The sequence below is a fragment of the Pseudophryne corroboree genome, chromosome 3, assembly GCF_028390025.1.
Source record: "Pseudophryne corroboree isolate aPseCor3 chromosome 3, aPseCor3.hap2, whole genome shotgun sequence".
Lineage (NCBI taxonomy): Eukaryota > Metazoa > Chordata > Amphibia > Anura > Myobatrachidae > Pseudophryne > Pseudophryne corroboree.
The window spans coordinates 181,602,761-181,626,990 of NC_086446.1; the positions used below are offsets into that span (position 1 = coordinate 181,602,761).

Consider the following 24,230-nt stretch of genomic DNA (forward strand, 5'->3'; position numbering starts at 1 on the left):
CCCCTATGACCCTCCTCCAAGCCTCAGTTAGGTTTTTGTGCCCCGCCGAGAAGGGTGCAATCTAGGTGGCTCTCCTAAAGAGCTGCTTAGAGTAAAAGTTTTATTAGGTTTTTTATTTTCAGTGAGTCCTGCTGGCAACAGGCTCACTGCAACGAGGGACTTAGGGGAGAAGAAGTGAACTCACCTGCGTGCAGGATGGATTGGCTTCTTAGGCTACTGGACACTAGCTCCAGAGGGACGATCACAGGTACAGCCTGGATGGGTCACCGGAGCCGCGCCGCCGACCCCCTTGCAGATGCTGAAGAGAGAAGAGGTCCAGAAATCGGCGGCTGAAGACTTCTCAGTCTTCATGAGGTAGCGCACAGCACTGCAGCTGTGCGCCATTGCTCTCAGCACACTTCACACCAACGGTCACTGAGGGTGCAGGGCGCTGGGGGGGGCGCCCTGGGCAGCAATGAAAGTACCTATACTGGCTAAAAATACATCACATATAGCCTCTGGGGCTATATGGATGTATTTAACCCCTGCCAGGTTGTCAGAAAAACGGGAGAAGAAGCCCGCCGAAAAGGGGGCGGGGCCTATTCTCCTCAGCACACAGCGCCATTTTCCCTCACAGAACTGCTGGTGGGAAGGCTCCCAGGCTCTCCCCTGCACTGCACTACAGAAACAGGGTTAAAACAGAGAGGGGGGGCACTTATTTGGCGATATGATTATATATTAAGATGCTATAAGGGAAAACACTTATATAAAGGTTGTCCCTGTATAATTATAGCGTTTTGGTGTGTGCTGGCAAACTCTCCCTCTGTCTCCCCAAAGGGCTAGTGGGGTCCTGTCCTCTATCAGAGCATTCCCTGTGTGTGTGCTGTGTGTCGGTACGTGTGTGTCGACATGTATGAGGACGATGTTGGTGAGGAGGCGGAGCAATTGCCTGTAATGGTGATGTCACTCTCTAGGGAGTCGACACCGGAATGGATGGCTTATTTAGGGAATTACGTGATAATGTCAACACGCTGCAAGGTCGGTTTACGACATGAGACGGCCGGCAAACAAATTAGTACCTGTCCAGGCGTCTCAAACACCGTCAGGGGCTTTAAAACGCCCATTTACCTCAGTCGGTCGACACAGACACAGACACGGACACTGACTCCAGTGTCGACGGTGAAGAAACAAACGTATTTTCCTTTAGGGCCACACGTTACATGTTAAGGGCAATGAAGGAGGTGTTACATATTTCTGATACTACAAGTACCACAAAAAAGGGGAATTATGTGGGGTGTGAAAAAACTACCTGTAGTTTTTCCTGAATCAGATAAATTAAATGAAGTGTGTGATGATGCGTGGGTTTCCCCCGATAGAAAATTATTGGCGGTATACCTTTTCCCGCCAGAAGTTAGGGCGCGTTGGGAAACACCCCTTAGGGTGGATAAGGCGCTCACACGCTTATCACAAGTGGCGTTACCGTCTCCAGATACGGCCGCCCTCAAGGAGCCAGCTGATAGGAGGCTGGAAAATATCTTAAAAAGTATATACACACATACTGGTGTTATACTGCGACCAGCGATCGCCTCAGCCTGGATGTGCAGCGCTGGGGTGGCTTGGTCGGATTCCCTGACTGAAAATATTGATACCCTTGACAGGGACAGTATTTTATTGACTATAGAGCATTTAAAGGATGCATTTCTATATATGCGAGATGCACAGAGGGATATTTGCACTCTGGCATCAAGAGTAAGTGCGATGTCCATATCTGCCAGAAGATGTTTATGGACACGACAGTGGTCAGGTGATGCAGATTCCAAACGGCACATGGAAGTATTGCCGTATAAAGGGGAGGAGTTATTTGGGGTCGGTCCATCGGACCTGGTGGCCACGGCAACAGCTGGAAAATCCACCTTTTTTACCCCAAGTCACATCTCAGCAGAAAAAGACACCGTCTTTTCAGCCTCAGTCCTTTCGTCCCCATAAGGGCAAGCGGGCAAAAGGCCAGTCATATCTGCCCAGGGATAGAGGAAAGGGAAGAAGACTGCAGCAGGCAGCCCATTCCCAGGAACAGAAGCCCTCCACCGCTTCTACCAAGTCCTCAGCATGACGCTGGGGCCGTACAAGCGGACTCAGGTGCGGTGGGGGGTCGTCTCAAGAGTTTCAGCACGCAGTGGGCTCACTCGCAAGTGGACCCCTGGAGCCTACAAGTAGTATCCCAGGGGTACAGATTGGAAATTCGAGACGTCTCCCCCTCGCAGGTTCCTGAAGTCTGCTTTACCAACGTCTCCCTCCGACAGGGAGGCAGTATTGGAAACAATTCACAAGCTGTATTCCTAGCAGGTGATAATCAAAGTACCCCTCCTACAACAAGGAAAGGGGTATTATTCCACACTATATTGTGGTACTGAAGCCAGACGGCTCGGTGAGACCTATTCTAAATCTGAAATATTTGAACACTTACATACAAAGGTTCAAATCAAGATGGAGTCACTCAGAGCAGTGATAGCGAACCAGGAAGAAGGGGACTATATGGTGTCCCTGGACATCAGGGATGCTTACCTCCATGTCCAAATTTGCCCTTCTCACCAAGGGTACCTCAGGTTCGTGGTACAGAACTGTCACTATCAGTTTCAGACGCTGCCGTTTGGATTGTCCACGGCACCCCGGGTCTTTACCAAGGTAATGGCCGAAATGATGATTCTTCTTCAAAGAAAATGGACGATCTCCTGATAAGGGCAAGGTCCAGAGAACAGTTGGAGGTCGGAGTAGCACTATCTCAAGTAGTTCTACGACAGCACGGGTGGATTCTAAATATTCCAAAATCGCAGCTGTTTCCGACGACACGTCTGCTGTTCCTAGGGATGATTCTGGACACAGTCCAGAAAAGGGTGTTTCTCCCGGAGAAGAAAGCCAGGGAGCTATCCGAGCTAGTCAGGAACCTCCTAAAACCAGGAAAAGTGTCAGTGCATCATTGCACAAGGGTCCTGGGAAAAATGGTGGCTTCTTACGAAGCGATTCCATTCGGCAGATTTCACGCAAGAACTTTTCAGTGGGATCTGCTGGAAAAATGGTCCGGATCGCATCTTCAGATGCATCAGCGGATAACCCTGTCTCCAAGGACAAGGGTGTTTCTTCTGCGGTGCTCATCTATTAAAGGGCCGCAGATTCGGCATTCAGGACTGGGTCCTGGTGACCACGGATGCCAGCCTGAGAGGCTGGGGAGCAGTCACACAGGGAAAAAAATTTCCAGGGAGTGTGATATAGTCTGGAGACTTCTCTCCACATAAATATACTGGAGCTAAGGGCAATTTACAATGCTCTAAGCTTAGCAAGACCTCTGCTTCAAGGTCAGCCGGTATTGATCCAGTGGGACAACATCACGGCAGTCGCCCACGTAAACAGACAGGGCGGCACAAGAAGCAGGAGGGCAATGGCAGAAACTGCAAGGATTCTTCGCTGGGCGGAAAATCATGTGATAACACTGTCAGCAGTGTTCATTCCGGGAGTGGACAACTGGGAAGCAGACTTCCTCAGCAGGCACGACCTCCACCCGGGAGAGTGGGGACTTCATCGGGAAGTCTTCCACATGATTGTGAACCGTTGGGAAAGACCAAAGGTGGACATGATGGCGTCCCGCCTGAACAAAAAACTGGACAGGTATTGCGCCAGGTCAAGAGACCCTCAGGCAATAGCTGTGGACGTTCTGGTAACACCGTGGGTGTACCAGTCGGTGTATGTGTTCCCTCCTCTGCTTCTCATACCCAAGGTACTGAGAATTATAAGACGTAGAGGAGTAAGAACTATACTCGTGGCTCCGGATTGGCCAAGAAGGACTTGGTACCCGGAACTTCAAGAAATGCTCACAGAGGACTCATGGCCTCTGCCGCTAAGAAGGGACTTGCTTCAGCAAGTACCATGTCTGCTCCAACATTCCTACCCTGGTCAAAGCCAGGAAGGAGGTGACCGCACAACATTATCACCACATGTGGCGAAAATATGTTGCGTGGTGTGAGGCCAGGAAGGCCCCACGAAGAAATTTCAACTCGGTCGATTCCTGCATTTCCTGCAAACAGGAGTGTCTATGGGCCTCAAATTGGGGTCCATTAAGGTTCAAATTTCGGCCCTGTCAATTTTCTTCCAGAAAAAATTGGCTTCAGTTCCTGAAGTCCAGAAGTTTGTCAAGGGAGTACTGCATATACAACCCCCTTTTGTGCCTCCAGTGGCACTGTGGGATCTCAACGTAGTTCTGGGATTCCTCAAATCACATTGGTTTAAACCGCTCAAATCTGTGGATTTTAAATATCTCACATGGAAAGTGACCATGCTGTTGGCCCTGGCCTCGGCCAGGCGAGTGTCAGAATTGGCGGCTTTGTCTCACAAAGCCCATATCTGATTGTCCATTCGGACAGGGCAGAGCTGCGGACTCGTCCCCAGTTTCTCCCTAAGGTGGTGTCAGCGTTTCACCTGCACCAGCTTATTGTGGTACCTGCGGCTACTAGGGACTTGGAGGACTCCAAGTTGCTAGATGTTGTCAGGGCCCTGAAAATATAGGTTTCCAGGACGGCTGGAGTCAGGAAAACTGACTTGCTGTTATCCTGTAGGCACCCAAAAAACTGGGTGCTCTTGCTTCTAAGCGGACGATTGCTAGTTGGATGTGTAGTACAATTCAGCTTGCACATTCTGTGGCAGGCCTGCCACAGCCAAAATATGTAAATGCCCATTCCACAAGGAAGGTGGGCTCATCTTGGGCGGCTGCCCGAGGGGTCTCGGCTTTACAACTTTGCCGAGCTGCTACTTGGTCAGGGGCACACCCTGGCTGAGGACGACCTGGAGTTCTCTCACTCGGTGCTGCAGAGTCATCCGCACTCTCCCGCCCGTTTGGGAGCTTTGGTATAATCCCCATGGTCCTGACGGAGTCCCCAGCATCCACTTAGGACGTCAGAGAAAATAAGAATTTACTTACCGATAATTCTATTTCTCGTAGTCCGTAGTGGATGCTGGACGCCCATCCCAAGTGCGGATTGTCTGCAATACTTGTACATAGTTATTGTTACAAAAATCGGGTTGTTATTGTTGTGAGCCATCTTTTCAGAGGCTCCTTCTGTTATCATGCTGTTAACTGGGTTCAGATCACAAGTTGTACGGTGTGATTGGTGTGGCTGGTATGAGTCTTACCCGGGATTCAAAATCCTTCCTTATTGTGTACGCTCGTCCGGGCACAGTATCCTAACTGAGGCTTGGAGGAGGGTCATAGGGGGAGGAGCCAGTGCACACCACCTGATCCTAAAGCTTTTACTTTTGTGCCCTGTCTCCTGCGGAGCCGCTATTCCCATGGTCCTGACGGAGTCCCCAGCATCCACTACGGACTACGAGAAATAGAATTATCGGTAAGTAAATTCTTATTTTTTTTAAAGTCGAATTGACATTGCAATGAATAGCCCAGGTCGGATCCATTCCGACAAATGAATGTGGGAATGTATCCGACTTCAATTGAATATACCCCTAAATCAAGCAATATTTTAATAAAAAAAATAAGAATTTACTTACCGATAATTCTATTTCTCGGAGTCCGTAGTGGATGCTGGGGTTCCTGAAAGGACCATGGGGAATAGCGGCTCCGCAGGAGACAGGGCACAAAAGTAAAGCTTTTACAGGTCAGGTGGTGTGTACTGGCTCCTCCCCCCATGACCCTCCTCCAGACTCCAGTTAGGTACTGTGCCCGGACGAGCGTACACAATAAGGGAGGATTTTGAATCCCGGGTAAGACTCATACCAGCCACACCAATCACACCGTACAACTTGTGATCTAAACCCAGTTAACAGTATGATAACAGAGGAGCCTCTGAAAGATGGCTTCCTAAACAATAACCCGAATTAGTTAACAATAACTATGTACAAGTATTGGAGATAATCCGCACTTGGGATGGGCGCCCAGCATCCACTACGGACTCCGAGAAATAGAATTATCGGTAAGTAAATTCTTATTTTCTCTATCGTCCTAAGTGGATGCTGGGGTTCCTGAAAGGACCATGGGGATTATACCAAAGCTCCCAAACGGGCGGGAGAGTGCGGATGACTCTGCAGCACCGAATGAGAGAACTCCAGGTCCTCCTTTGCCAGGGTATCAAATTTGTAAAAATTTACAAACGTGTTCTCCCCTGACCACGTAGCTGCTCGGCAGAGTTGTAATGCCGAGACCCCTCGGGCAGCCGCCCAAGATGAGCCCACCTTCCTTGCGGAATGGGCCTTAACAGATTTAGGCTGTGGCAGGCCTGCCACAGAATGTACAAGTTGAATTTTGTTACAAATCCAACGAGCAATCGACTGCTTAGAAGCAGGTGCACCCAACTTGTTGGGTGCATACAGTATAAACAGCGAGTCAGATTTTCTGACTCCAGCCGTCCTTTAAATGTATATTTTTAAGGCTCTGACAACGTCCAACAACTTGGAGTCCTTCAAGTCGTCTGTAGCCGCAGGCACTACAATAGGCTGGTTCAGGTGAAACGCTGATACCACCTTAGGGAGAAAATGCGGACGCGTCCGCAGCTCTGCCCTATGTCGAATGGAAAATTAAATAAGGGCTTTTATAAAACAAAGCCGCCAGTTCAGATACACTCCCGGCCGAAGCCAGGGCCAGTAACATAGTCACTTTCCATGTGAGATATTTCAAATCCACATTCTTTAGTGGTTCAAACCAATTGGATTTGAGGAAATCTAAAACTACATTTAGATCCCACGGTGCCACCTTAGGCACCACAGGAGGCTGTATATGCAGTACTCCTTTGATAAAAATCTGGACCTCAGGGACTGAGGCCAATTCTTTTTGGAAGAATATTGATAGGGCCGAAATTTGAACCTTAATAGATCCCAATTTGAGACCCCTAGACAATCCTGATTGCAGGAAATGTAGGAAAACGACCCAGTTGAAATTCCTCCATCGGAGCACTCCGCTGCTCGCACCACGCAACATATTTTCGCCAAATACGGCGATAATGCTTCGCGGTGACTTCCTTCCTTGCCTTTATCAAGGTAGGAATGACTTCTTCTGGAATGCCTTTTCCTTTTAGGATCTGGCATTCAAACGCCATGCCGTCAAACGCAGCCGCGGTAAGTCTTGAAAAAGACAAGGACCCTGCTGAAGCAGGTCCCTTCTCAGAAGTAGAGGCCACGGATCGTCCATGACCATCTCTTGAAGTTCCGGGTACCAAGTCCTTCTTGGCCAATCCGGAGCCACTAGTCTTACTCCTCTTTGCCGTATAATCCTCAATACCTTTGGTATGAGAGGCAGAGGAGGAAACACATATACCGACTGGTACACCCAAGGTGTTACCAGCGCGTCCACAGCTATTGCCTGCGGATCTCTTGACCTGGCGCAATACCTGTCCAGTGTATTGTTGAGGCGAGACGCCATCCTGTCCACCATTGGTTTTACCCAACGGTTTAATAGCATGTGGAAAACTTCTGGATGAAGTCCCCACTCTCCCGGGTGAAGGTCGTGTCTGCTGAGGAAGTCTGCTTCCCAGTTGTCCACGCCCGGGATGAATACCGCTGACAGTGCTATCACGTGATTCTCCGCCCAGCGAAGGATCCTGGCAGCTTCTGCCATTGCCCTCCTGCTTCTTGTGCCGCCCTGTCTGTTTACATGGGCGACTGCCGTGATGTTGTCCGACTGGATCAACACCGGTCTTCCTTGAAGCAGAGGTTCCGCCTGGCTTAGAGCATTGTAGATTGCTCTTAGTTCCAGAATGCTTATGTGAAGAGACTTTTTCAGGCTCGACCACACTCCCTGGAAATTTCTTCCCTGTGTGACTGCTCCCCAGCCTCTCAGGCTGGCATCCGTGGTCACCAGGATCCAATCCTGCATGCCGAATCTGCGGCCCTCCAATAGATGAGCCTCCTGCAACCACCACAGAAGGGATACCCTTGTCCTCGGCGACAGGGTTATCCGCAGGTGCATCTGAAGATGCGACCCTGACCATTTGTCCAACAGATCCCTTTGCATGGAATCTGCCGAAAGGGATTGCTTCGTAAGAAGCTACCATTTTTTCCCAGGACTCTTGTGCATTGATGTACAGACACCTTTCCTGGTTTTAGGAGGTTCCTGACCAGGTCAGATAACTCCTTGGCTTTTTCTTCGGGAAGAAAAACCTTTTTCTGAACTGTGTCCAGAATCATCCCCAGGAACAGCAGACGAGTTGTCGGCATTAATTGGGATTTTGGAATATTCAGAATCCATCCGTGCTGCTTTAGCACCTCTTGAGATAGTGCTAAACCCATCTCTAGCTGTTCTCTGGACCTTGCCCTTATTAGGAGATCGTCCAAGTATGGGATAATTAATACGCCTTTTCTTCGAAGAAGAAATATTATCTCGGCCATTACCTTTGTAAAGACCCGAGGTGCCGTGGACAAACCAAACGGCAGCGTCTGAAACTGTTAGTGACAGTTTTGTACAACGAACCTGAGGTACCCCTGGTGTGAGGGGTAATTGGAACGTGGAGATACGCATCCTTGATGTCCAAGGATACCATAAAGTCCCCTTCTTCCAGGTTCGCTATCACTGCTCTGAGTGACTCCATCTTGAACTTGAACTTCTTTATGTACAGGTTCAAGGACTTCAGATTTAGAATAGGCCTTACCGAGCCATCCGGCTTCGGTACCACAAAAAGAGTGGAATAATACCCCTTCCCTTGTTGTAGAAGAGGTACCTTGACTATCACCTGCTGAGAATACAGCTTGTGAATGGCTTCCAAAACCGTCTCCCTTTCTGAGGGGGACGTTGGTAAAGCAGACTTCAGGAAACGGCGAGGTGGCTCTGTCTCTAATTTCAACCTGTACCCCTGAGATATTATCTGCAGGATCCAGGGATTTACCTGCGAGTGAGCCCACTGCGCGCTGTAATTCTTGAGACGACCGCCTACCGCCCCCGAGTCCGCTTGCGAAGCCCCAGCGTCATGCTGAGGCTTTTGTAGAAGCCGGGGAGGGCTTCTGTTCCTGGGAAGGAACTGCCTGTTGCTGTCTCTTCCCTCGTCCTCTGCCTCGTGGCAGATATGAATAGCCCTTTGCTCTCTTATTTTTAAAGGAACGAAAGGGCTGCGGTTGAAAGGTCGGTGCCTTTTTCTGTTGGGGAGTGACTTGAGGTAGAAAGGTGGATTTCCCGGCCGTAGCCGTGGCCACCAAATCCGATAGACCGACCCCAAATAACTCCTCTACGCATCGCCTGTCCACTGTCGTGTCCATAAAGCTCTTCTGGCCGAAATGGACATAGCACTTACCCGTGATGCCAGTGTGCAGATATCTCTCTGTGCATCACGCATATAAAGAAATGCATCCTTTATTTGTTCTAACGACAGTAAAATATTGTCCCTGTCCAGGGTATCAATATTTTCGATCAGGGACTCTGACCAAACTACCCCAGCACTGCACATCCAGGCAGTCGCAATAGCTGGTCGTAGTATAACACCTGCATGTGTGTATATACCTTTTTGGATATTTTCCATCCTCCTATCTGATGGATCTTTAAGTGCGGCCGTCTCAGGAGAGGGTAACGCCACTTGTTTTGATAAGCGTGTTAGCGCTTTGTCCACCCTAGGAGGTGTTTCCCAGCGCTCCCTAACCTCTGGCGGGAAAGGGTATAAAGCCAATAACTTCTTTGAAATTAGCAGTTTTTTATCGGGGCACCCCACGCTTCATCACACACGTCATTTAATTCTTCTGATTCGGTAAAAACTACTGGTAGTTTTTTCACACCCCACATAATACCCTGTTTAGTGGTACCTGTAGTATCAGCTAAATGTAACATCTCCTTTATTGCCAAAATCATATAACGTGTGGCCCTACTGGAAAATACGGTTGATTCGTCACCTTCACCACCGGAATCAGTGCCTGTGTCTGGGTCTGTGTCGACCGACTGAGGCAAGGGGCGTTTTACAGCCCCTGACGGTGTTTGAGGCGCCTGGACAGGCACTAATTGAGTGTCCGGCCGCCTCATGTCGGCAAACGACTGCTTAAGCGAGTTGACGCTATCCCGTAATTCCACAAATAAAGGCATCCATTCTGGTGTCGACCCCCTAGGAGGTGACATCCTCATATTTGGCAATTGCTCCGCCTCCACACCAATAACGTCCTCATACATGTCGACACACACGTACCGACACACAGCAGACACACAGGGAATGCTCTATACGAAGACAGGACCCACTAGCCCTTTGGGGAGACAGAGGGAGAGTCTGCCAGCACACACCAAAAAACGCTATATATGACAGGGATAGCCTTATGATTAAGTGCTCCCTTATAGCTGCTTTTATATTAATATATTGCCATTTATTTTGCCCCCCCTCTCTGTTATACCCTGTTTCTGTAGTGCAGTGCAGGGGAGAGACCTGGGAGCCTTCCTGACCAGCGGAGCTGTGACAGAAAATGGCGCCGTGTGCTGAGGAGATAGGCCCCGCCCCTTTTTCGGCGGGCTCGTCTCCCGCTATTTAGTACATTTAGGCAGGGGTAAATATCTCCATATAGCCTCTGGGGCTATATGTGAGGTATTTTTAGCCTTTTTAAAGGTTTTCATTTGCCTCCCAGGGCGCCCCCCCCCCAGCGCCCTGCACCCTCAGTGACTGCCGTGTGAAGTGTGCTGAGAGGAAAATGGCGCACAGCTGCAGTGCTGTGCGCTACCTTAAGAAGACTGCAGGAGTCTTCAGCCGCCGATTCTGGACCTCTTCTTGCTTCAGCATCTGTGAGGGGGCCGGCGGCGTGGCTCCGGTGACCATCCAGGCTGTACCTGTGATCGTCCCTCTGGAGCTTCATGTCCAGTAGCCAAGAAGCCAATCCATCCTGCACGCAGGTGAGTTCACTTCTTCTCCCCTCTGTCCCTCGTTGCAGTGATCCTGTTGCCAGCAGGAATCACTGTAAAACAAAAAACCTAAGCTAAACTCTCTAAGCAGCTCTTTATGAGAGCCACCTAGAATTGCACCCTTCTCGGCCGGGCACAAAAATCTAACTGGAGTCTGGAGGAGGGTCATGGGGGGAGGAGCCAGTACACACCACCTGACCTGTAAAAGCTTTACTTTTGTGCCCTGTCTCCTGCGGAGCCGCTATTCCCCATGGTCCTTTCAGGAACCCCAGCATCCACTTAGGACGATAGAGAAACCTACTCATTAAAATCCATGCAGGGAGATGGACTTTGTTGTGGCATTTCTAATGGTTACATGATTTTCCTCTGGGTGAGCGCTCTGAAGTGTGTTTGGTGAATTAGACACATTTGCACAAATAAAGCAGCAGTGTGTGCCCACAGCCTATGTAGGTATTGTACAACCCTTGTTATTTCAGGTCATGCTCTTTAAAGGGTGTACACATGGAGAGATCCGTGCTTAAATTCTAAGCAATCTGACTAGATTGCTTAGAAGTTAAGCACGGATCTCTCTGTGTGTATGCCCAACAGCGATAGCGATGCGCGGCCCCACGCGTCGCTATCGCCTGTAGTAGATTGGCCTGCATGCAGGCATAATCTAGTGAGGTCACTCATTTCACCGCTGGCTTAAATGAGCGCCCCCCTCGCTCAGCACATATCGCGCTGTGTTATGAGCGGAGAGAGATAAAGTCAAAGGCAAATGCAGGATTTCTGGAGGGGGGTTTTCAAAGTTTTGATTTTAGAGTGATTGTTGTCAGTCCGAAGGACTTAGCATGTAACAAGCTATAGTCTGCAGATTATGTAATACAGTACTTCAGACATACTGTATGCAGGGGTGGTCTTCTGTATGCCGAATGTCGGGATCCCGGCGCACAGTATACCGGCGCCGGAATCCCGACACCCGGCATACCGACAACTATTCTCCCTCGTGGGGGTCCACGACCCCCCTGGAGGGAGAATAAAATAGTGTGGCGCGCGTAGTGCGCCACCGTGCCCGCAGCGTGGCGAGCACAGCGAGCCCGCAAGGGGCTCCTTTGCGCTCGCCACGCTGTCGTTATGCCGGCGGTCGGGCTCCCGGCGCCGGTATGCTGGGCGCCGGGAGCCCGAGCGCCGGCATACCGTACGACACCCGTATGCAGGCCCAAAGATCACGGTAAGCCACTAACCAGATTCTCTCTCTGATGCGATGACTGAGCACTCAGATCCACAGACACACACACAAACACAGCAGACATGGTAGAAAAATCCCTAGGCATGTAGTGGCTGCTGGCCAGGCTGCTGGGAAGGGGTATTGCCCTATTGGCATGGCATACTGTGATTGTTGCCATTGCACTCGTCTATGTATTAAGTCTTCATACACCTAATTTTATACAAGGTAGATTATAGCTTGTTAGAAGAAATGATCCCTCCAGTATCAGAGAAGCTGTGAAGTTGGTCTGGAGGCTTACCATATCTTTACAAATATATGCAACTGAGATCTCTGCATTTACTATCACTACGTAGTTTTCAAACCCTGTTCCTGATGTAATCCCGAGTTCTGGGGGATACCTGTGTTGAATGATAATTATGTCCTTTTTATGGACTGGCCACCCTCGCTTTAAAATCAAGCATCTATAAACAAGGAGGGGGGCGCTCACCAGCTTTGTGGTGAGAATATGCGTATTAATTATTATATAGGCATTATAGGAATCAATGTTTATGTCCTAACATGGACCTCTGTCAAAAAGTCTTGAGTTTAAGGTAAGAAAAATACCTAAAAATATAACTTTACTTGATTGTCCAAATGGACAGCAGTAATCTAGTAAATAATATTACCTACTACTATAATTATGCATATGTAATTACCCAGCGTTTGCTCTTCAGTTTTTTCCTCTACGTGAATCTTGCGCTCCACACCAGCCTGTGACAAAAGTCAGAAAAAGGGTGCAAGTTTGTTGTGTTTATTGCAACAATACAGATATTAACAGCAGTTTTTCCATGCCTAATGTGTTTCGTGAATGTCAGTCATTTATGAGCAAATTGTTTCTCTCCCCTAGTGTCAGGATCAGTGTTCATTTTAGTTAGGTTGAATGTTATAAAGTTAACGTTACAAATTAGAATTATAGTTATTTGTTAATTGACGTTGGTTGAAGATCTAGTATATAGGCATATTTTGCTTTCCTGACCCACTTTGTGTAGTGGCCGGACCCCTTTTTGGTCCCCCATGGGACCCTGCTCTTCCCACTATACAACTCTCAGTCTGTGGCATCCTGCTGCCTCCATTACCCTCCTCACATCATGTCAGTGCCCCTGTAAATGATCGCTTTATTTACAGTTTCTTATATAGCGCAGCACATTATGCATCTCCTGATCTACTCTGTGCTGCTGGGGGACCCTGCTACTTCCACTATATAACTCTCAGTGTGTGGGTTCGTGCTACCTCCATTCCCCTCCTGACATCAGGTCACTGCCCCTGTCACATGCAGCCCTGTCCTGCCTGACATATCATGCATCTCCTAATATACTCTGTGCTGCTGGGGACCTTGCTCCTCCCACTATATGACTCTCAGCGTGTTACTTCCTGATACCTCCATTCCCCTCCTCACATCATGTCACTGCCACTGTCACATGAAGCCCTGTCGTCACTGACACATCATGCATGTCCTGATATTGTCTGTGCTGCTCGCCCACCCCTAGGGGTGTGTTACCCCCACAATGTTTGTGCCCCGATTGTCATATTTGTACCAGGTTTGGTGTAAATTGCACCAGGCATTCCAGAGTTATGCTGTCTGCTGAAATACTCTGTGGTGCTGCCTCACACCTAGGGGTGCAAGGGGTGTGTTACCCAGATTGTAAGTCATATGTGTAGCAAGTTTGGTGTAAATTGCTACAGGCATTACGGAGTTAAGCTGGAACATACACACACACACACACACACACACACACACACACCCATTTTTGCCAATTTCCGTGGATGGGCAGTGACATTTGTAAAACCGGTTCTTGGCTAGCACCTAGAACCTAAGGAGAAGCTACCTGCCAAGTTTCAAGATTGTAGGCCTTGTGGTTTAAGAGATTTCGTGATGAGTCAATCAGTGAGCCAATCTACATTTTTTGCTATATATATATATATATATATATATATATATATATATATACATATACATACAAACAAACAAACAAACAAACAAACAACAATGATCCTGCACTCTCATCAATAAATATTCATCAAATGGTGGGTGCTCCTAATGGGCCGGATAGGTCCACACATATACCATAGAAAGTTCCAAAACATTTGGAAGGTGCACTCTCACAAGTAAATAATCGTAGGTACTTCTTCATAAAATCACCAATGCTTTTATTGTCGACGTTTCGGTCTGGTCACAGGCCTTTATCTAGACAGGTGATGTATCATATCATCAATTCACCGTTAGAGACAACATGCGTATAATCTGCAAATGAACAGTAATATACAGTCACAAGCAATATGCCTCACCGGCCCCTATGGGTACCTACTGGCTACAATAATGGACCCACCACCAAAGAAAAACACCTATTAAAACAGTGCCATAAGAATATTTCCATCCAAAGGAAAAGTACCAATTACCTGGGATACCTGTAGGTGTCCACACCGGGCATCTCTCATATAAGAATATAAGGACATATAAAATGCTTGGAAAAATACACTAAAAAGCGTACTCCATTCTGCCAAAGAAATAATGAAATAATAATAAACAACTTTACACTCCAACCTCCATTGGTTAAACTAACATCAGGAAAATTAACTCCATACCTCATTGGAGTAGCCATAGAGTAAATGAAGCAGCGGTGCAGGTGGTTTAGCATCTAAGATAGTCCAACCTGCTAAAACCAAATAGGAGATACCCTCAATAAATTCAAACATGGATCAAAAGTGCAAGTCATAATATATCCAATAATATAGAAGGTCAGTACTCGCTTCAGCCAAGGGACAAAGCAAACATCGCTGCATGCTGTCCCTGTGTGCAAGCGAGCTATTTAAACAGAAATAACCGGAAGTGACGTCCATTCCGGGAGCCACCCCCGCAAACACAATTCCACTCGTGGTTGAAACCTAATGTGTGCTCTATAACACCCTCCACACGCTGAAAAGCAAAACCACACCTGCAGGTCAGGCCACTCGGCCATATGAGCACCCGCGCCGGCTCCAGCCAGACGCCGTCTCCCGGAGTGTAACGCCACAGGAACGCGTCATCATGCGTTCCAGCGGCAACACTTCCGTGCGGTTCAGCAACAGGAAGTGTTCCGACACACATCGCAGCCCTGTTGGTAAGCAACCACGACACAATGCTAGGACGTCCCAGCACTGAGCTAAACAATGCAGTGTCATCATGCGTTCCAGCGGCTACACTTCCGTGTGGCTCAGCAACCGGAAGTGTTCGGAAACACATCGCATCCCTGTTGCTGAGCAACCAAGGCGCAATGCTAAAACGTCCCAGCACTGAGCTAAACAATACAATGTAACCAATCGCTACAATCTACTAGCAACCTAAGATAAAATAAGATAGAAATTTTTATTTAGTGTAAATACACTAGTGATAGGTTCCACAATTATCTTATAGGCACTGATGGATCATCATAGAACCCAACTAATACAATACAAAGGGCTCAGTTCCATAACTAAAGAAAATAAGCACTCAGACAGGTGCCAGTTTAATTATAATGCATCATGCATCCAACCCTACGTTAATGCATATGTACATACATATACACACGTACATCAACGTAGAAACCAATAACTGATAACTTATCCGGTCCAAATGTATGCCAGAAACCCGAGGGGCCGAGGAGTCATTCACAAAAAATGGTCCTAAGGTCAGCAAAAAAACATAAAAAGACAAATACCTAACAAATACAAATAACTTAAATTAATTCCACAAGCTTATATATCAACAGCTTATATATCAAAATGAAGTCGCCCCTGCTATGTGCCGCATTGGAGGGGAGCCCAACAAAACGGAAGACAGACTAGCTACTACAGAAAAGGATGTAATGTATTTGCTTCATTAAGACCCCTGGGTGCAACAGTATCGAGAGTGTATATCCAATAACACTCTCGTTGTTTGAGGGCCAAAGATCGGTCCCCTCCTATTGAATTCGGGGGGATCCAATCGATAATTTTGCACTTGAGGCTCGCCACTTGGTGCCTAGCTTCCAAGAAATGGCGAGCTACTGGCTTATCAGTCTTACCCGTAAGGATGGCCGTGTGTATTGAAGACCTGTGATTGGCCATCCGATCACGAAACATTCGGGTAGTAAGGCCGACATAGTACAGCCCACACGGGCACTTCAATATGTATATAATGAAATCAAGGCGACAATGCAAATGATATTTCAATCGAATAGTTCTTCCAGTATGTGGGTGGCTAAATGTAGGTCCAGTGATCATAGACCGGCACGTAGTGCAACTACCGCACGAAAAACACCCCGGTCGTATAAACGACCAATGCAATGAGATTACCACACGTTTTTTAGAACGTGGCTATTCCCCGAAACAACTACGGGTGTGTAGACAAAAAGCTGAACAGATATTTACTGGTACCAAACCTAAAAAGAAAATCCAAGATCGTTTGATCTTTCCTACACAGTTTGATGGCAACTCTGCTAAGATGAAAAAGGCATTACATCATCATTGGCCCATTATTAAATCAGATGAAACTTTACCGTTTTCAAAAACAGGGGTACCAATGATGGCGTATAGAAGGGGAGCTGATCTCAAACAGCTCCTCATGAGACCAAGACTATTCCTGAAGAAGATACTATTAATACCCCTTGGACTGCTTTTATGCAGTCTAAACCGGGGTGTTTTTCGTGCGGTAGTTGCACTACGTGCCGGTCTATGATCACTGGACCTACATTTAGCCACCCACATACTGGAAGAACTATTCGATTGAAATATCATTTGCATTGTCGCCTTGATTTCATTACATACATATTGAAGTGCCCGTGTGGGCTGTACTATGTCAGCCTTACTACCCGAATGTTTCGTGATCGGATGGCCAATCACAGGTCTTCAATACACACGGCCATCCTTACGGGTAAGACTGATAAGCCAGTAGCTCGCCATTTCTTGGAAGCTAGGCACCAAGTGGCGAGCCTCAAGTGCAAAATTATCGATTGGATCCCTCCAAATTCAATAGGAGGGGACCGATCTTTGGCCCTCAAACAACGAGAGAGTTATTGGATATACACTCTCGATACTGTTGCACCCAGGGGTCTTAATGAAGCAAATACATTACATCCTTTTCTGTAATAGCTAGTCTGTCTTCCGTTTTGTTGGGCTCCCCTCCAATGCGGCACATAGCAGGGGCGACTTCATTTTGATATATAAGCTATTGATATATAAGCTTGTGTATTAATTTAAGTTATTTGTATTTGTTAGGTATTTGTCTTTTTATGTTTTTTTGCTGACCTAAGGACCATTTTTTGTGAATGACTCATCGGCCCCTCGTGTTTCTGGCATACATTTGGACCGGATAAGTTATAAGTTATTGGTTTCTACGTTCATGTATGTGTGTATATGTATGTACATATGCATTAACGTAGGGTTGGATGCATGATGCATTATAATTAAACTGGCATCTGTCTGAGTGCTTATTTTCTTTAGTTATGGAACTGAGCCCTTTGTATTGTATTAGTTGGGTTCTATGATGATCCATCAGTGCCTATAAGATAATTGTGGAACCTGTCACTAGTGTATTTACACTAGATAAAAATTTCTATCTTATTTTATCTTAGGTTGCTAGTAGATTGTAGCGATTGGTTACATTGTATTGTTTAGCTCGGTGCTGGGACGTTTTAGCATTGCGCCTTGGTTGCTCAGCAACAGGGATGCGATGTGTTTCCGAACACTTCCGGTTGCTGAGCCGCACGGAAGTGTAGCCGCTGGAACGCATGATGACACTGCATTGTTTAGCTCAGTGCTGGGACGTCCTAGCATTGTGTCGTGGTTGCTTACCAACAGGGCTGCGATGTGTGTCCGAACACTTCCTGTTGCTGAACCTCATGGAAGTGTTGCCGCTGGAACGCATGATGACGCGTTCCTGTGGCGTTACACTCCGGGAGACGGCGTCTGGCTGGAGCCAGCGCGGGTGCTCATATGGCCGAGTGGCCTGACCAGCAGGTGTGGTTTTGCTTTTCAGCGTGTCGAGGGTGTTATAGAGCACACATTAGGTTTCAACCACGAGTGGAATTGTGTTTGCGGGGGTGGCTCCCGGAATGGACGTCACTTCCGGTTATTTCTGTTTAAATAGCTCGCTTGCACACAGGGACAGCATGCAGCGATGTTTGCTTTGTCCCTTGGCTGAAGTGAGTACTGACCTTCTATATTATTGGATATATTATGACTTGCACTTTTGATCCATATTTGAATTTATTGAGGGTATCTCCTATTTGGTTTTAGAAGGTCTATCTTAGATGCTAAACCACCTGCACCGCTGCTTCATTTACTCTATGGCTACTCCAATGAGGTATGGAGTTAATTTTCCTGATGTTAGTTTAACCAATGGAGGTTGGAGTGTAAAGTTGTTTATCATTATTTCATTATTTCTTTGGCAGAATGGAGTACGCTTTTTAGTGTATTTTTCCAAGCATTTTATATGTCCTTATATTCTTATATGAGAGATGCCCGGTGTGGACACCTACAGGTATCCCAGGTAATTGGTACTTTTCCTTTGGATGGAAATATTCTTATGGCACTGTTTTAATAGGTGTTTTTCTTTGGTGGTGGGTCCATTATTGTAGCCAGTAGGTACCCATAGGGGCCGGTGAGGCATATTGCTTGTGACTGTATATTACTGTTCATTTGCAGATTATACGCATGTTGTCTCTAACGGTGAATTGATGATATGATACATCACCTGTCTTGATAAAGGCCTGTGACCAGACTGAAACGTCGACAATAAAAGCATTGGTGATTTTATGAAGAAGTACCTACGATTATTTACTTGTGAGAGTGCACCTTCCAAATGATTTGGAACTTTCTATAATATATATATATATATATATATATATATATTTATTAGTTGGACTATTAACAAAGAACTGTTCCGGGTTCACAGAGCCTTCTAGTGCTGTCTGCAGATGATACAGGCTGAAAGTGGTCCCCTTCCAACTGCATTTTCAAGCAAACCTCATAATCTCCTAGATTAACAGATCATTAGAGGCACAAGGTTTGTTTTATTACCAATGGCCAGTACTGCAGCTTTGCTCCAGTTTTTGGTTGGGTATACAGTATATACCGTACTGCTATCACCGGTGTTCACCACTGCAGGGTGTGTTTTGTTTTTTTACCTAATAATCCAATACTATCAGTGCATATATGTGTTACTATCAAGGGTATCTTTGCTTTCAATGTATAGAACAATATAAACATCTACAGCAGAAATAGCCACAGCTGTCCAGATATAATAAAGTCTGATTATGTAAGACAGCGTATGGGATCTTTTATGTGGGTGCTTGTTGTTCAGAAAGTTCTAGAAAACCAGAAATTACACAATATTGATGGTGTTTGGTGATTGATGGGGCCCATACATTGCAGCATTGCAGCAATTTGCCATTCTCCTGATGACAGGGTTGGGGAATTGGTGAAATCCAACATGTTGAAAATACTAGATTTGAGGGTTCAGACTCAAAATTATTGAAATCAGGGAGTCACTATGTCTGCCAATCTGTGTTTTGATCTGTGGATCAGTTTAGCGTTAAATGGGCAATAGGCCCATATGTATCTGCCGCATTAGTCACACAGACAAACATCACAGAGTGTCCCACCTATAGTCCCTGTGAGCAGCCCAGCTGAACAATATCGTGGAATGCCAAGGGCAGTGCAAAGATAAAAAAAAAAGTTTAAAAGTAATTTCAGGCAAGGAAAATTAAGGGAAAAAAACACTGGGCCTGATTCAGGTCCCAACGCTAGTATGGTGCGTACCGCAAAACACCAATGTTCTGTACTTTGGCATGCACTAGACCTGTACTGCGTATGTGCAGTGCAGGTCTGCAATGTCAGACACAGATCAGCAGCAGACTGCCAGTGATTGATAGTTTGCTGTTGCTTAGCAGGGGGGCTGGCGTCTGCCTCTGTTTTCCCAAACGGAGGCGAGTTGCTGTCGTTAGGGGGGAGGGGAGTGACAAGGATCTACTTCAGGTAACGGAGATTTCCTGTCTTCTAGGTTGGAACTACAGCGGCTGGCTTGTGCGACCTCTGTGGGTCACTCAGTCAACCGATGGTGTTGCAGGTGATCCGATGCTGTGTCCTAGGACGCAGATCAGATCACTAATGTATGCAAGAGACATGGCGTCTCACAGTGCAAACCATGCTTAACTATTAAATGAATGCATCTGAACTGTATTATACTGTACCTCATTCCACGAGTTCCTGGCATAGCTGACATCCTCTATAGCTCGCACATTTGCAATTACTTTTCCATCAGATGGCAGCACCAAGGCAAGGATCAGAGGATTGTACCCACAGCTCCACCCTGTGGTAAAATAGTAGATAACACAGATTGGCTGAGAAAACCTGCAGGGCTAGCTGTTCTGTAAAAGAGCTACAAATTGGTGGCCAGAAAAATAGAAGAATGCTAGTATGAAATGGCTCTTGTTCTGAGAAAGGTGTCACAGTTGAATGTAGGCCATGTAAAGTGACTTTTACACAGTAGTGTTGGAAAACTGCAGTGGCTTGGGGTAAATACGTGTTGGGGTTATCAGTAATAAAATAGTGTAGTCTGTACATGAGTGAAATATCACCATACAAATGTAAGAAGGGATCCACACTCAAATATTGCTTTTTTTTATGTAGAGGATCCATACTGCAAAGGTGAGCATGCAACAGAGATGACCCGAGCCACAAAATAAGACAAGTAGCAGTTGTGACGACACTAAAACCAGGGGCACATGAGAGGGCAGCTGGGCCAGAGTAAAGCTGTGCAATAGAGAGGATCCAGTCTACAAAAGGGCATATGATGTAAGTGTAGCTGATGTCAGAGTAGTGTAAGGCTCATGAAGTTTAGGCTACTACATAGGCAAGGATCTGTGATGGAATGTTCTGTAAGTTACTGCATGGGTTCTTACTTTTATATAATAAATGTGCTGATAAGTGTCACGTTATGTCCTCACCCATGTCCAAAATCTTCCTAGAATTAATAAGCTTAGCCAGATTCCCCAATAGCTGGGCAGCATCGCTGCTTATATCCTGAGAAGTGATCCCCAAAAGATGCTGGAAACACAAACATTATTATTCTGTATTATTTATTTTTTTTATTATTTTTTTTAAAGATAACAAAGCAATTTAAAGGCAAACATTATAATACTTCAACTACTACAGCATAGTTGATTATTATATTATGAGATACATCAGATCTACTTATCACTATCACTATGCCCTTCTCATGCACACTTTCCCAACAGCCAGCTAGAAAGTTATGTTTCCTTAATAAAGTTTCTTCTTAATGGCTCCATACACACCATACAGCTACACAGTGCCATCTGAAGATGGCATTAGCTACAGGGGGCATAGTAAATATGACAGCTTTAGAAACCTAGGGGTAAATTTACTAAGATGGGAGTTCTATTTAAGATGGGATGTTGCCCACCGCAACCAATCAGATTCCAGGTATTATCCTCTAGAAGGTGCTAGATAAATAAGAAATAGAATCTGGTTGCTATGGACATCCCATCTTAAATAGAACTCCCAATTTAGTAAATTTACCCCCTAATGTTGCAGTGATTCTCATAAAATGTGATGTTTTACACTGTAAGGCAATGCCGACGGCACATTGTTTGCAAATCATCTTCTTATTGGGGGATTCAAACAGAGAAAAATAATGTAGTGGACATCCTAATCTAGTTACTTATTCTGGTGTATCACAGGTTGCTGTCTATTCCATACCTTTCTTAGCTTCTTTGCTGACGGGTGTTCTCGGAGTGATAGGCGCAGCAGATATGCTCTCCGTGGGTCACCCTGGACATCAAACATTTTCTGTGACTTTTTCCTACGGTACATAAAGTATCTTTTTCCTAAAAGAGGTAAACATTGCATTTACCACAACACACAAAGGAAACAGGACACAGTGACTGTAATGTCAGGTGTTTCCAAAAATGACACATTTCTATTATGGTTTTATGTGGCATGAGGTTAGCAGAGATAAAGGATGGTGCTGGAATACAATATATCACTTACTGGTTCTTTTATCACCTGACCACACATAACCAGCCCTGCCTAGTATTCACCTATATATGCTTGTCTGAAAGGGACTTGTGGCACAATAGGCTGCATTATCCTTCACCCAGCTGCATTGCCTTAGATAATTTCATCCTTTTAGACATATTTAATTATAGCATTTATTGCTGACACAAAAGGAAGGACACAAAAGAGGTGCACTGGACTCACCAATATAGACACCAGTAGCAAAGGTTATTCCCAGCATAGCAATACCAACCACTGCTTCCCTACCGAGTGTAGAGAGGGACATGATGGAAGAGTCTGAGCAGGTACAAAGGACAGCAGCAGCCTCATGCTGCTCACTATTGGCCTTTCTCGTCACATGATCCTTTATCACATAGGAAGTAGTCACTTGGCATTCTGGAACAGCTTGTTCTGTTTTATGAGCAGATGAAACAGGGTGGTGTGATGCTGCCACCTGGTGGCTTTGTTGCTGTGTCACAGCAGCAGAGCTCAACATTATGCAATATTTACCTCTTTCTAACTTCAGAAATGTGAAATAAAGTACTGCACAAGAAAAATGCATACTGTTTTATTTTGTGAATACGCACATACTCAAAAACACTACTCCAGCGCAGCACAATTAATAATGTTGGGGGTAATTCCAAGTTGATCGCAGCAGGAAATTTTTTAGCAGTTGGGCAAAACCATGTGCACTGCAGGGGGGGCAGATTTAACATTTGCAGAGAGAGTTAGATTTGAGTGGGTTATTTTGTTTCTGTGCAGGGTAAATACTGGCTGCTTTATTTTTACACTGCAATTTAGATTGCAGATTGAACACACCACACCACACCCACATCTAACTTTCTCTGCACGTTATATCTGCCTCCCCTGCAGTGCACATGGTTTTGCCCAACTGCTAACCAAAATCCTGCTGCGATCAACTCAGAATTACCCCCGTTGATGGATATGGTGACACTAGAAACAATTATTTCAGATGCATCTATGTGCATTCTACATATGTAAAAAAAATCATATATAACCTATTTGTAAAAAACCATGAGCATGCTGACTTTATGATTTTTTAAGTTTTCCAATCTGGTGCCTAATTTTTTAGTCTGACCCTAGGGAAATGCCTACACGTTGGAAGCACTAGGATCAGAGCTTTTTGGGTTTTTTTTCTATGAAAAACGTTACAAGTTGATACTACATTTATGGTAGCTTCCTAAGGATGGCATCCAATTAGCTGTGCTGTTTGCCACGCAGGTAATAGCTCTGGGCTTCACACCCTGAGCTATTTAATAAAACAACTCCTGAAGCTGCTTGGAAAAGCCCCTCTCTGTAGTTTAGTCTGCGGGGGTAATCCCTGCTAATTGAATCTGCGGGGTATTCCCCCCCCCCCCCTTCCCCTTCCCATAGTCTGGATACATATGAAGATCTTACTTATACCCAGTGTCGGACTGGGTTATGAAGGGCCCACCAGAGGAAATGCAGTGATAGGGGCCCATACTTAGGGGTGTGGCCAGCCTACAAAGAGGGTGTGGCCAGCCTCCACAGAGGCTTGAAATGCACAATAGTCTTGTGCAGTGTAATGCAACATATCTACCATGTATAATACAAGTGCACAGTCTGGAACCTGATCCCTAGAGGAAAGAGTGGGCCCTCAGGCAGTGGAGCCCACCGGTGGTTTCCCCCTGTACCCCAATGGGCCAGTCCGACCTTCCTTATACCTCTTTCAGACCGCCAGCAATAACCCGGGTTATTGCACACAAACCTGGCCCTAGGAATAGGCAAACTGGGCAATGCCTAGGGTATTTGGTATGCCTAGGGGCACAAGCTTCTACTGATTAAAATGATATGTAGCATGCTTATATTCTGTGTGTGACTGCGGCTGTATCTGTATACAAAATGCTACGTAATAGTGTATTCCTGGAAATATTTGTAACGTAGCATTTTCGTATGCACATACAGACACAGTCGCACACAGAATATATGCATGCTGCATATAATTTTAATCAGCAGAAGCTGCTCGTGCATCCTATTTACATAGTAATGCAAGTAAGACGCATTTTCATCAAAAAAGGCATCAATGTTAGCACAGCTGCCAGCTGACTCATGCCAGGCATCTCCTGCTGCATGGTGAACTGAGGCAAGATGTATGAGAACACA

General features: G+C 46.1%; 1 protein-coding gene and 1 long non-coding RNA gene across 3 annotated transcripts in view; one reads left to right on the forward strand and one right to left on the reverse strand.

The window, feature by feature from the left end:
• The window catches only part of COMTD1 (catechol-O-methyltransferase domain containing 1), an 83,781-nt gene extending 61,334 nt beyond the window's left edge, over nt 1-22,447 (reverse strand). The window contains exons 1-5 of one of the 2 annotated variants that reach the window (XM_063958682.1): nt 22,290-22,447; nt 21,789-21,916; nt 21,017-21,116; nt 20,261-20,379; nt 12,731-12,785 (exon numbers count right to left, since the gene is read on the reverse strand). In XM_063958682.1, coding sequence (XP_063814752.1) covers nt 12,731-12,785; nt 20,261-20,379; nt 21,017-21,116; nt 21,789-21,916; nt 22,290-22,371 — 484 coding nt within the window. In that variant the 5' untranslated portion in view covers nt 22,372-22,447. The remainder of the gene's footprint in view (nt 1-12,730; nt 12,786-20,260; nt 20,380-21,016; nt 21,117-21,788; nt 21,917-22,289) is intronic. The other variant, XM_063958683.1, reaches the window with a different exon arrangement.
• The window catches only part of LOC135055067 (uncharacterized), a 107,347-nt gene that overhangs the window by 42,664 nt on the left and 40,453 nt on the right, over nt 1-24,230 (forward strand). The window lies entirely within an intron of this gene.